We start from the raw sequence: 12,464 nt of genomic DNA, 5'->3' as shown, positions 1-12,464 counted from the left end.
CAGTCGCCATAGATGACTCCTCATATTTAACAGAGGGTTCTATAGAGTATCTAAGACCAAATACGCGACACAAGGCAGCAAGATGCAGCGATAACATAAACGATCAGTTGCAAATTTCGAAGGCGCGTAAACAAATGAGCGAGCGTCCTGTCTTGATAAAAATAACAGCACTAAGTAATGTTAAAGAACAGAGGACTTTTAATGCGAGACAGGGGGTCTATGAAAAAACAAAAAAGTATGGGAGCATTATAATTAAGTAAGTGTAACCCAATAAAAAGGATTGTTCAGACCCCAAAGTGCTTAATTAAAGCCGCCCTGAGTTTATAAGCTTAACTGTGCACAGACAGTGCTAAATGATACACAATGAAAAATGAGGACGCGTAAATTGGTAGGCTTTCAATCTCAAGCGGCATCTGGTGAGTAGCATCTTCGATCCCGCTATGTGAGCATGCGTAAATCCGCTGTGTAGCAACCATCTAATACAAGAGAGAACACGATCAACGTAATATAGAATAGCAACTTGGTGTACTATCCTTACATTTTAGAGATCGCGGAGGATAGAAGGCCAACCTCTACCTTGAATGTGCCGAGGAAGAAAAGTTGAGAATACCCGGCTACAGCGATAAATCCCTATTATGATATAGGTGAGTGGTAGCAACGCATATAACGAATCTTGGTGGCAGAAATGACCAACAAGGGCCCATTTGGTCAACACAATTAATTATATTTCATCCAGATCTATTTTTTCAAGAATAATCGGTGGCTCCTGTCTGGCAGAGGGCAACACATAGGACCGAAATCAAAGGTATGCGACTTGCCTCTCTGTAAGCTAGCAGAAATATAAGAATAGGTAATGCTAAGTGATGCATAACAGTGGTGTAGGGAAATACTTATGCCCCTAAATAAAATAAAAATTTCCATAGATACGTGTGGATTATGTACCAATATACCTACATTGAAGAATAGGTATAGAGACAATTGAATGTACGAGACCAGATTGAAATAAAGAGCGCCAATTGACAAAGGTACACCCACTATACTAATTTAAATAAGACCCTTTCCCATTCCAGCGCACTGCTACTACACAGTGTGACAACAAAACAGTTCTGTGGCACTCAAGAGTAAGACCCGTGCCCCAGATGTACACAGAAGGTTGCAACAATCAGTAGGTTGTGTAGAGGTAAGAACCGCTAACCGCCCCCCTCCCCTTAATGTGATCTCCACACGAACTGAAAAGATGAAATAGGATAACAACAACCAGACATACTAATGTAATCTAAAAACGCTTGAATCAAATGTATGTAATCAAGACTTGGAGACAATGTATACAAAAAAGAGAAGCATGTAAAGTTACTGCAAGATGCAGCACACAATTGTTGAAATCGTAATGTTATAACCAATCTCCTGTATTTGATAGTAATTATGTGTCTCTTTGTAGAGAATACAGTCCTGAAGAAGGTGGTCATCAGAGACACCGAAACGCGTCGACACTTTATATTTGTTCCCTGGAGCAATTTTTAACCTTTTTTAATATATTCATAAAATGTCTTTCTGATAAAATTGTGCAATATTGTGATGCTGCTACATTGTTTTTATATTGTTTTTTACATTTTATGCTGTGCGGCATTGGCCGAATAAAGTATACATTTATTACAGAAAGTCTTTTGTTGGACAATTTTAATATGTTCATATTTGTCTAAATCTTGTTGTTACCCTGTTTACATAAGAGTAAGTCATCTTTTGGTGGGATCAATGTTTTAATAGCACTGACTGTTGCAGGTTAGGCCTCAAATGTAGGAGTAAAGTGGAAACTGTTGTTGTGAATAACTCAGGCAGAAACAGGATTTATCCTGACCCTTAGGGACACTCATTTGTTTTACAACACATTGATCAATTCATTTAAACACTGGTTAAACTCACTGCAAAGAATTTACCAAACAGTATTCCATTAACACATCCACAAACACCCATGTTCCTCTTTGTCAACACAATCTCCACCACAGACTGTAACAGTGGCTACTCAAAACCCCTCAACGACATCCAGAGGTCTCTGGCTCACTATATCACATATGGCACAAATTTGTAACCTTTCTCAAAGGATGACCTAGTCATTATCTGGACAGCTCTAGAAAAACAAATCTTATAACAACTACACATTTCCTTCTGACTTAGAATATCCCATCCCACAAAGGCTCTCATAGGATATTAGCATCCTTTCTCCATGTCAGCAGCTTCAGAAAATCCTTAAAAACGTGTCAAATCCTTATCCTACTAGAACACCTGAATTAGACCCTGATAAACTCACCAGCTAGGGCCCCATCACAGACCTACTTTTCTTTTTCCATGTCCTTTACGGGAGCAGTAGCCCTTGGAAATCAAGATGCAACAACAAATATAATCTTAGTCAGGCATAGTAATAAAACATTCTTCCCCACTGAGCATTGAAGCTGCCACACCTCCAGTAGTTAATGATGCCTTGGTGAGCACAGAGAAAAGTGAACTATGCTAACTGGTTCTCCTTAATGTCAGAGGCACTTATCAAATCTTACTCACCTTCCCTTAGGCCCATATAGGCCTCAGTCAAGCAGTACCCAATTACATCCTCTCCCTTCTAGCCAACAGCAATTTGTTAAGGTGAGCTCTTCCAAGTCACTGTTACTCCCTGTCATTTCCAGAGTCCCTCAAAATCACATTCTTTCTCCAAAGATCTTCAATCTCTGAGTGGAACACCTGAGGTCCTACTGACCAGTGTGAAAATCATCCAACCACCAATGTGATGCAGAAGAATCTTTCAGAGACATCAATATTTACCGCACATCACTGAGGAGGCTCTATGAAACTCACTCAATCCTGATTGTCAGCTATCTACCTGAAATGAAACCTTAAAAACCGAGGCAAGCTAACATCCTCACATCAAAGATGGGCTTCTTAATATACAATTGGCTGGCTTCGTACTGTCACAACAGGTATGTCCCTCAGATTATTTGTCTATCTTTGCCTGTCTTTCAAAAAGCGCACAGAGACAAACGCTATACTGATACATACCAGGTTCCTAAGCTGTTTCAAGCATTTCCTGACAAATCACATTATGTGAGTCACAATACAAATTATTGTCCTCTTGCACACTGACAGAAACAACACTGGACTCTAATCTCATCTGCCTCCCTCCCCCCACCCACGAATGACCTCCATGCACATGCCCAAATCAACACCAGACAATGCGCTTACTACAGCTATGACACCCTCACCGTCCTGGACTGTCATTGGCTTTCATCATGTTTAAATTACATTGCGTCATTCAGAAAGTCATTAAAATTGATAAATCAGACCACGCCACACCAAGAACACACCTGATGAAAGAGATCATTAATGAGAAAACAAACCTTTGCACACTATTCCCCCAGCATATGGAAAAAACTACCTTTTCTCCGAGTCTGTTCTGATCATTCATATCCTTCAAGAACTTAAGCCCTCCCTCCAGATACATTTCTTGCTATCCTCCTCCTGTTCATTTTGTCATCCATATGTGTGCATCCCTCTGTCCTCCTTTTGACAACTGTGCTATTCAAAATATGTGTGCATACTCTCCCTCCTTACCTCTGGGTTGCTCAGTGATCTGAAGGGTAGGACTCTGGAAGAACTGCCCAGCTGTTGGTCTGGTTTGTGGTGTCTTTGCGGGCCCTCCATGAGATTCATCCTGCAACTCAAACTTCATTTTCCCCATAGAACAGTTCTCTAACTCTCCCGTATACTACAAACACTTGCACAGAGGGTCTACAGAGGGTCCACTCCTCTTCCTGAGCCTTACAGACAACCTCAGGCTAAAACAATCTTGTTCTCAATTAGGAGACACAGTGTAACACAGTCAACAGTCTTATTCATCCGCCTCTCTCCTCTGCAAACATGATCTGTCCCAGTGCTGCATTTGGCTCTACCACAGGTCTCCATTAGCTGCTCCCTCTCTCAGTCTCTATGTTTCTGCTGGAGCCCCATGCTCTTGCCAGCCAAGGCCAGGTCTGAGCACAGCACATGACTTGATGTTTCTTCCCATCTTCAATCTCAGAGGATGAGGGGGTCAAAGGAACCTGCCTCTACTGCTCAAAGCTCCATGCTCCACACTGTGCTATGTTACTTTAGGAACACAGGAGCATCAGAAACTTCAGGAAGCACAAGGGGCAACAAACATTTCCCAGATGAGCCTTTCTGTGACATATTGTGGACCTTCTTGACAAAAGTGTAGCTATTGACTAAGAGTATCCCTGGCAGGTGTGTGCCTACCAGTCCAATGGTGCTCATCCTTGACTTATTGTGGCAATATTGGACATAATTCTTAATATCCCTGGAAGAGTAGTCGTGTAAATGCCTGCCAAATCATAAACACCCATGGTCTTTGATGAAGATCATAATAATTAGACATGGAAGGCAGAGCCAGTCCATGAGTGGCAGTAGTACATGTGAGTGCTTAATGAAAATGGCAAGCTAATCTTTGGGATCAAAGTCCTATTCTTCTTCATGAAAATGAAAAACTGCCTCTAACATATATAGCCCTTAACCTAATCATTTGGAATACTATGCTGAAAAATACTCGATTTTGCCTCAATGTTTTCAAGGTTTTTTTTGGGGGGGGGGGGCCAAGGTTGATGAGGATTAACCCCTCGGGAGGGTTAACTATTAAAATAATGGAAGCTTTAATTAGTACTATTTCAGGACTTTTTGATATATACCAAATTTTAAGGAAACATTGTGCTTTAAAATGCATAATTTGGCCTGTTTTATTTAAATATATTGTTGGGGGAGTAGCCTAAACTACCCTAATCAGAGCCAAGCTTACATGCTTCACGGAAGAGTTTAGGTTAATAAGTGGGACGTATTTATGCCCCACCAATTTTAAGTTCACTGATTGCACCAACAATGCTAGACCCTCACAATGCTCAACAGTGTTTACAACTCACTCTTCCTGCTACTGCCAACTTCTTACATTGCCCACCATTTATTGCTCCTAACATGGACCACCAAGGAAAGCTTCTCATATCTGGTCACGTGTATGAGCTTCTCACACAGCCTAGGGGAGCCACTAGTGCCACCGTCCCACATTGGCCACATAGACAGCTTCTTGGAATACATAATAATTAACACACCACCCATTAGTGCCAGATTTTCACATTTACCACCAATGGCTTCTCATATTGCTCAAAAGTGCCTGTTCTAAATGGAGATGGCCCACAATGAAGGAACCGGCAAAGAGTTACTTTGGGGTACAAACTCCCGCATTCACCGCAGCTACATTTCAAATCTTTTAAAATGCAACTTCCTTACTTTCTTTACACAAATAGCAACTTCCTTGTCTTCATATGCCTCTATAAAACATTATAACAAGTCACACTGTTTCATCATTCTGTCCAGTCGAGTATTGTCTTCTGATCACGCTCATATCACGGGAGACTGACTCACCAGACAACCACATTTAACAACTATCTTATATCCTTAGCCACATGCATACCTTCAGTTATAGAACAGCTACACACATGGCTTCGTTCAAACATTTTCTGATATCCATGTTTAAGAAGTCAACATGGTCCTTTTATGCGTGAGAAGGGATTCTTTATTTATCTTTGATCTTGAAAACCAGAAAAACAGGTTTGCACCAGAAATATTGGTCGATGAACTTTCTCTCGGTTTCAATTATGGAATCAAATATTTAGAGAATGGTAATTTTCTATTTTTGTGTCAGAAAACAGAGTTTTGCAGTCACAACAGTATACATTTAATACACAGTGATTTGCACATAATAATAGACCACGATGGTTTCTTTAATATGAACTTTCATTATTTCAGGACTCCTAAAGTTATACTATGTTTTACTGGGTCATCGGATCACACCCAAAAAACCCTTTTATACGCACACCTATTAACTTAAACTAATTACAGCTACAATTTCTGAAAAGCGCCGGCCTCCACAGTCAGCCTTGGACTCTGATCTGATTAAAAATCACCTGGTACCTTTTATTTCAGACAAGCCATGCATACTGTCAAAAAAAAAAAAGGCAAACAGCATATTCTCTACACAGCTCCTCAATCATACCCACCAACAGCCATTGCAGTTACCTGTGGCATTACACGCGGTATCTCTCACATAATTTAAAACAGTAAAAGTTGCCTATGTTTTGCCCTTTACTTTTTAATCTCAACCATCCACCACTGCCTGCCACACAGCACAGTGGCCAGGGTCAACTGAAAGATGCTAACATAATTTACTTGCCTTCTTATCATGGACTTACATTTGTCACCCGGCTATATTAGGGTATAAAGAAGTGTCTTACCTTGAGTAGCTTCACTCTGGATGCCACAAATGCATTGACAGGAATGACTAGAACAAGCACGGCAACACCCGCTAGCACTGAGGCGCCGAGCTCCTGCCAGAGAAACCCGATAGCCATTAGAATCTGGAAGGGTGCGGACCAGAGAAGGTTGAGGTTCACAGTCAGGTCCATGAGTTGCTGAGCATCAGAGGACATCAGATTCACAAGCTCCCCTGTGGTGTACTGCCGTCTCGAAGAATTTGCCAAGTTCAAAGACTGCAAAGGAAACATCTCTTGGTCAGTGAGAAGATGGATTTAGCTTTTTTCAAGCATGATTGAAATCTTACACCTGTAAAAGGAGCTTTCTGCCAGACTAACAATGCAACCAATGTTGTTCCCGCTGTGCTCGCAATTGAACGCAGAATGGAACTGTGATAATGACCCAATATGTCCCCCCTCCCACCGGTTTATAAGAGGGGTTCCTGATGCTGCGATGTGAAGGACTTTATCCCATAAATACACACAAGGGTCTGCCTAATGTTGAAAACAGGATTTATAACTAGGAGAGAGAGAGAGAGAGAGAGAGAGAGAGAGAGAAGGAAGGAGAGAGAGAGAGAGAGAGGCCGCAGACTATGCATGAGCTGTGTCAGGCTCTCACAATATACGAAATCTTGTACCTGAAATGTTTTGCACAGTTACCGTGGGCTTACCAAAATGTCAAGGACCCCAGTTGGTGTTTGGCAATTAGTTACCATGCTTACCAAGCAAGAAAAGTGATTTAGCACCCTTTTCCTTCCCCGTTCGAAATTGCCAGCTGCCTTAGTCCATTAATTTTTTTTTTAAAACATGGAAACTTCACGAAAAAAGGTGGATTTCCCAAAAACACATTTTGGGGACTCAAAACATTAGAGATATACAGAAATCGATTTTATGGAGTACTATGAACAATTATTAGTAATATGTATACCCTTGTAAGATGTTAACATATTGCTAAAGCCATGCTGTAAGTGGGTAATGAGATCCTATTAAATTCATACCGTGTTCCATGGAAATACGTGGCCCAACGATTCTACTCTCAAGACATCTGGTTTGATGGCCTCATGTTCTGTAAAATGTGAGATTACTGCAGAAATTGACAGCCCCAAACTTGTCAATAAGCTCATCAAGTTGAGGTATGGGATGGGGATCTGTCTTGAAGCACAACCAAGTCACCTTTAGAACTAGCACTACTAGGCACAACTAGGACTTTGAGAGAGCTCAAGCACCCAGAGGTCCAACAAAACTTCCTTCACCATTGTACTACCCTTCACCCCTTCAAAGCAGGGGTTGGCGAGCAGCTGTTAGGGCCCATAGACGACTTTATCACTAAGGCAAACTCATTCATAGACCAAAGTATTAGTCTGATTGAGGATAAAGTATCCATCGATCTTGCCAATGCAAGACGATCATCCTTGGGCCTATTGGCTGTAGCAAGAACTCCCGAGACAGATGGCAATTTAGAGCAACTACCACAAGGTAATAATAGGCTCAGCCTTCCGAATGTTGTAGATCTTTCAGCCTCCCAACTCTCCCTATCTACTTTTGATTCAGACCTAGAAAAAACACCTGAAATCTTACTTGATAACACCCCAGAGGAAGTAAGACAAGCAAGAGGGAGGAGGGAGGGGGCCATTAAGAAAAGAAAGGAAAAGGAAAAAGTAGGTAAAATAATAGTCAAGGACACCGCTGATGTAATCGAAAATCTAAACACGGCAGGGCAAATTCTTGAAACAGTTGATGATATGTTGATACATCATTCCCCACATAATATACCAGATACTATTAGTCCAGGCTCTCCTGTTCTTTTACCCCCTAGTAAAGAACCTGACTCTCCTGAGCTGGTAATCAAAATAGCCGAATTACTAAACTCCTTCTTTATTCCCCTAGAAAGCAGATTGTTAAATATTGAGACCCAATTGTCTAAACTTGTAAATTACTCAAAAACAAAGCCAATTCAAGGGCCTCAAAGAGCGGGGAGAAATAAGTTGGCTGTACCCATTCCACAAAAGAAAATCACAACCGTAGTCTGCCCATCCCCCAAACAGCAAATAGCAGCAAAGGCCCCCACAGTGGAACCCCCCCCCGAAAGTCACAACGCCTATACTTCAGACTAATATGGCTCCAAAAACACCACTATTAAAAACAGCAGTACTAAAAACACCAGTTCCAAAAACACCAGCCCCAAAAACTCCTGCTCCAAAAAAAACAAATCTACCAGTAAATAAAGGTGCTACGAGAGGAGAACATGAGGGTAGACTCCCTGTGAATATGCCCCCAGAGGCATGTCCATTCGTGGTAGTGATGACTGGTGTACCAGAATTAGTGGGGCAGGGCGTAGAACCTAACTGGTCCTTAAAAAATAAGGCGCAATACTGGTTAAACACAAATCGACCCATTCCCCCTAACTGGTCAATTAGGATACTAACGGTATGTAGGACCCCATGGGTGGGTCACAGCAAAAAAGTAATACAGGGAGATTGCATTGTGATCACCTATGAGGATCCTAGAGTAGTTGAGTATATTTGTTCCTGGGAACATCACAGCACAAGTGGCGGGATTGACACAAAGCGTCTCTCCTTTTTCTACCCTAAAAGACACCATAACAGCAACCTCCAGGAATTTGACAACAACTGGTGGAAAGCAGTCCCACAGCCTTGGGAACTCGACACCCCCAGACCTAAAATGGCCCCGAATCATAATGACCATGATAGCTCTTGGTGGACAGTGGACCCCAACCATCAACACTACGGGGGCTCATGGCAGATCGTGGGACCACGGAATAGAGGCAGAGAATGGGAACAGTGGGGCGGGCCTCTACAACGTCCATATAGACCCACCTACAGACAAACGCCACATTGGGATAACTGGTCGGGCATACCGACCATGAATCGGTTCAGTGGCCTAGAAATGGTCGACTGACCATTAGCAGAAAACCCAACTTCAGAACAAACTACCTCATCCTCAGACCCCTTAGGGACGATGACTTTAGGGCCAGAAAATAAAACACAATTTCTGTCTGTCATTTTCTGGAACATTGCAGGCCTCCGCCTAAAAATAGAGGATGGCTCTGCCGCTCACTTCCTTGAGGAAGGCAAAATAATCTGCCTACAAGAGACATGGGCCATAAAGGAGTTACATCTCTTGGGTTATAGAACGTATTTCCCTCCAGCCCTTCCAAGTAATGCGGGGAGGCCTAAGGGGGGCCTGGTTACCTACATAACAAATACAATAAAAAACTTGAAGACATTAAAAACAGAACTTGACCCAAATTTCCAACTGCTTTGCCTCTCGGTAGGGAAAAAAGTTACTATTATTTTAATACATTTCTATAATAATTTAGAGGACGACCACTTTTGTAACACTCTCCTAATAATTCAGGAAAAAATCGCCCACCTCAGACAACTGTATGAAAAAAAGGGTACTGTTCATTTATTATGGGGAGGGGATTTTAATTTACACCCATGCCCGTGCTCGGACAAACGGAGTTGCGGGATAGTGGACGAGTATGACAACCCTCTCGTGCACTTCCCCCATGTAAGATCAGGGACAGCTATGAATAATCTTCTCCTAGACCTAGAACTGTCAATAGTAAATAAAAAAGATCATACTAAGAACAATCTGGAACCAACATACCTAGGGAGGGGGCATGAGACCACCGTCGATTACATTCTCTCGACGGATGGCCTGAGACACCTAACTAGGGATTTTACACTTATGAAAAACATCCTAAGTGATCACTCCGCCCTTAGGTTGGATCTTTACCTGAATAATCTAGAAACCCATACAACAATAATAGCAAATACCCTCTCTCAAAATAGGATAGAACTGGGCAAAGAAAACGGGTTCACCCTAAAATGGGAAAAGATTGATCCCATTCAATTAACCAACAAACTGATAAAGATAACATACCCCAATATAATAAAATGCTTAGATCTTTCAATAGACGATGGGATGGTCCTTGAAAATTTCAAGACAATATTAGAGAAAATAAAAGGATTGTTGACCAGAAATTTTAACCAAGCTAAGTCAACCCCAACAGGATGGTTTAACCATAACTGCACTATGGCACAAACCAAGTTAAAAAAGGCCCTTAAACAATCAAACAGAGACCAACAACAGATACAGCATCTCAGGCTCCAATATAAAAAGGTCAGGAAGCTGAGAAAACAAGAGCTAAAACAAGCTTTATGGGACGATCTTCATAAAAGTGCAGTCATGAAAAATAGTGAGTCCTTCTGGCGGATAGTTAAAACCCCCTTCTTATCTGAATCCAACAGACCTAAGATTGAAGTGGCCATAGAAGAGGATATCTGGGTAAATCACTTCTCCAAAATCTTCAAATTAACATCCTCAATAGAAGAATTACACCATTCTCTTCCCCCAGTTGAATTTCCAATTTCTTTATAATTCGACATACTCGATGTAACACAGGCATTAAAATCAAGTAAAGGTGGTAAAGCACCTGGATCTGACAGGGTGCCAGTAGACCTGTTCAAGCACCCTCCGGATCTCTGGGCCCCCATACTTACAAGAGTATGTACCGCAGCAGTGAAACTGGGACTGATGGAGTCCTGGTCCAACTCCATCATGGTGCCAATTTTTAAAAAGGGGGACCGCCAGGACGTAAAATGCTATCGTCCCATTTCATTATTGGACTCTCTGGGCAAAGTAGTCGGCAGAGTAGTCCTAGAACAACTCCAGCAATGGGCAGATGATAAGAACATTCTATCGGAGCTACAATTTGGATTCAGGGCAGGTTTTGGAACCGTAGAACAGGCCCTTAATTTAAGCATGATCTTGTCAAAGTACATTCATGCAAAGCAGGGGATAATGTACATGGTATATGTTGACTTGTCCTCTGCGTTTGACTGCGTATCTCATGCGAAGCTATGGACCCTCCTGAGAACCATGGGGGTGGATCCCCCCCTCCTGGATTTTCTGAGAGAATTATATTCTGAAGCTTCAGCAAGAGTGCGCTATGGGACAAGAGGGGAGCTCACCGCGTCTTTTAGAGTAGAGCGGGGAGTCAGGCAGGGGTGTGTCCTGGCCCCCTTTCTCTTCTCGCTGTATTCAAATGGACTGGAGGAGGAGATGCTGAGAGGGGGGCAGGACCTCCCCAGATTAAACCAACGCCTGATCCCCGCACTGCTCTACGCGGATGACGCGGTCATCCTGGCACGTACACCAATAGAACTTCAGAAATCCCTGACCAAGTATGCTGATTTCATGAGCGCCTTAGATTTACACATAAATGTCAAAAAAACATTTGTCATGGTGGCTGGTGGAGGGCGAAAACGCATAAAGAACATTTACTTAAATGAACAAAAACTTGAGAGGACCCCCCAGTATCCTTACCTGGGTATAATGATAGATGATAGACTAAATTGGAGGGCAGCCATTGAGTCTAGGAGGCATCTTTTTAAGAGAGCAATTGTAGCATTGCCGAACTTCTCACAACGACTTGGAAGGAGGCCACCAGTCGAATTGCTAAAAATCTATGTAGCAAAATGTCGAGCTATTGCATTGTACGGGGCTGGGGTATGGGGGCACACAGATGCTGGCTCTCTCCAAATAGCAGAGAATTTGTTTATGAGATTCCTCCCATCTGCTCCAAAATGCTCCTCTATTTACGCCTGTCATCTGGAATTGGGAATCCCATACATAGAAGATCTGATAAAGGTTCAGCCTCTGTTACTCTGGAGGCGCATCTGGGTATCGGATAAAAATACGCTGACCAAACATATCTTAGAGGATTCCATGGCGTTGGATTGTGCGCACAAAATAGCATGGCTCACTTATGTTAGGCACTTTTCTTAGATCTGGGATTAGAAAAGTATTACCTTACACCAGAGAACCTAACTGAAATAACAAAGAAAGAGCTGAAGCAAATAGCCATGAACCACCTAGAGACTCTTAGGATTACCCTGCTATCGGCCAAAAAATCTGTATTGCATGCAAACATGGTTCAGTCTACCCCGCAAATCCAGCCCTACCTCACATTAGAAATCAGCACATATGATAAGATGCTCCTGACAAGGTTTAGACTCAATCTTTTTCATAGGCTTGTAGCATTTCCAGTAAAAAATTCTTGGGAATCAACTTTGGCTCATTGCCCATGTGATGATA

At 42.2% G+C, this 12,464-nt stretch overlaps 1 protein-coding gene across 1 annotated transcript in view; it reads right to left on the bottom strand.

Annotated features, from left to right (window-relative positions):
• Positions 1-12,464, bottom strand: part of LOC144773378 (ATP-binding cassette sub-family C member 2-like) — a 560,817-nt gene that overhangs the window by 365,637 nt on the left and 182,716 nt on the right. Inside the window, exon 6 of the mRNA XM_078658348.1 lies at positions 6,321-6,575. Coding sequence (XP_078514474.1) covers positions 6,321-6,575 — 255 coding nt within the window. The remainder of the gene's footprint in view (positions 1-6,320; positions 6,576-12,464) is intronic.

The sequence above is a fragment of the Lissotriton helveticus genome, chromosome 8, assembly GCF_964261635.1.
Source record: "Lissotriton helveticus chromosome 8, aLisHel1.1, whole genome shotgun sequence".
NCBI classification, from domain to species: domain Eukaryota; kingdom Metazoa; phylum Chordata; class Amphibia; order Caudata; family Salamandridae; genus Lissotriton; species Lissotriton helveticus.
Note: the sequence above shows the minus strand (reverse complement) of the source record. Positions and strands in the feature narration are given on the sequence as shown.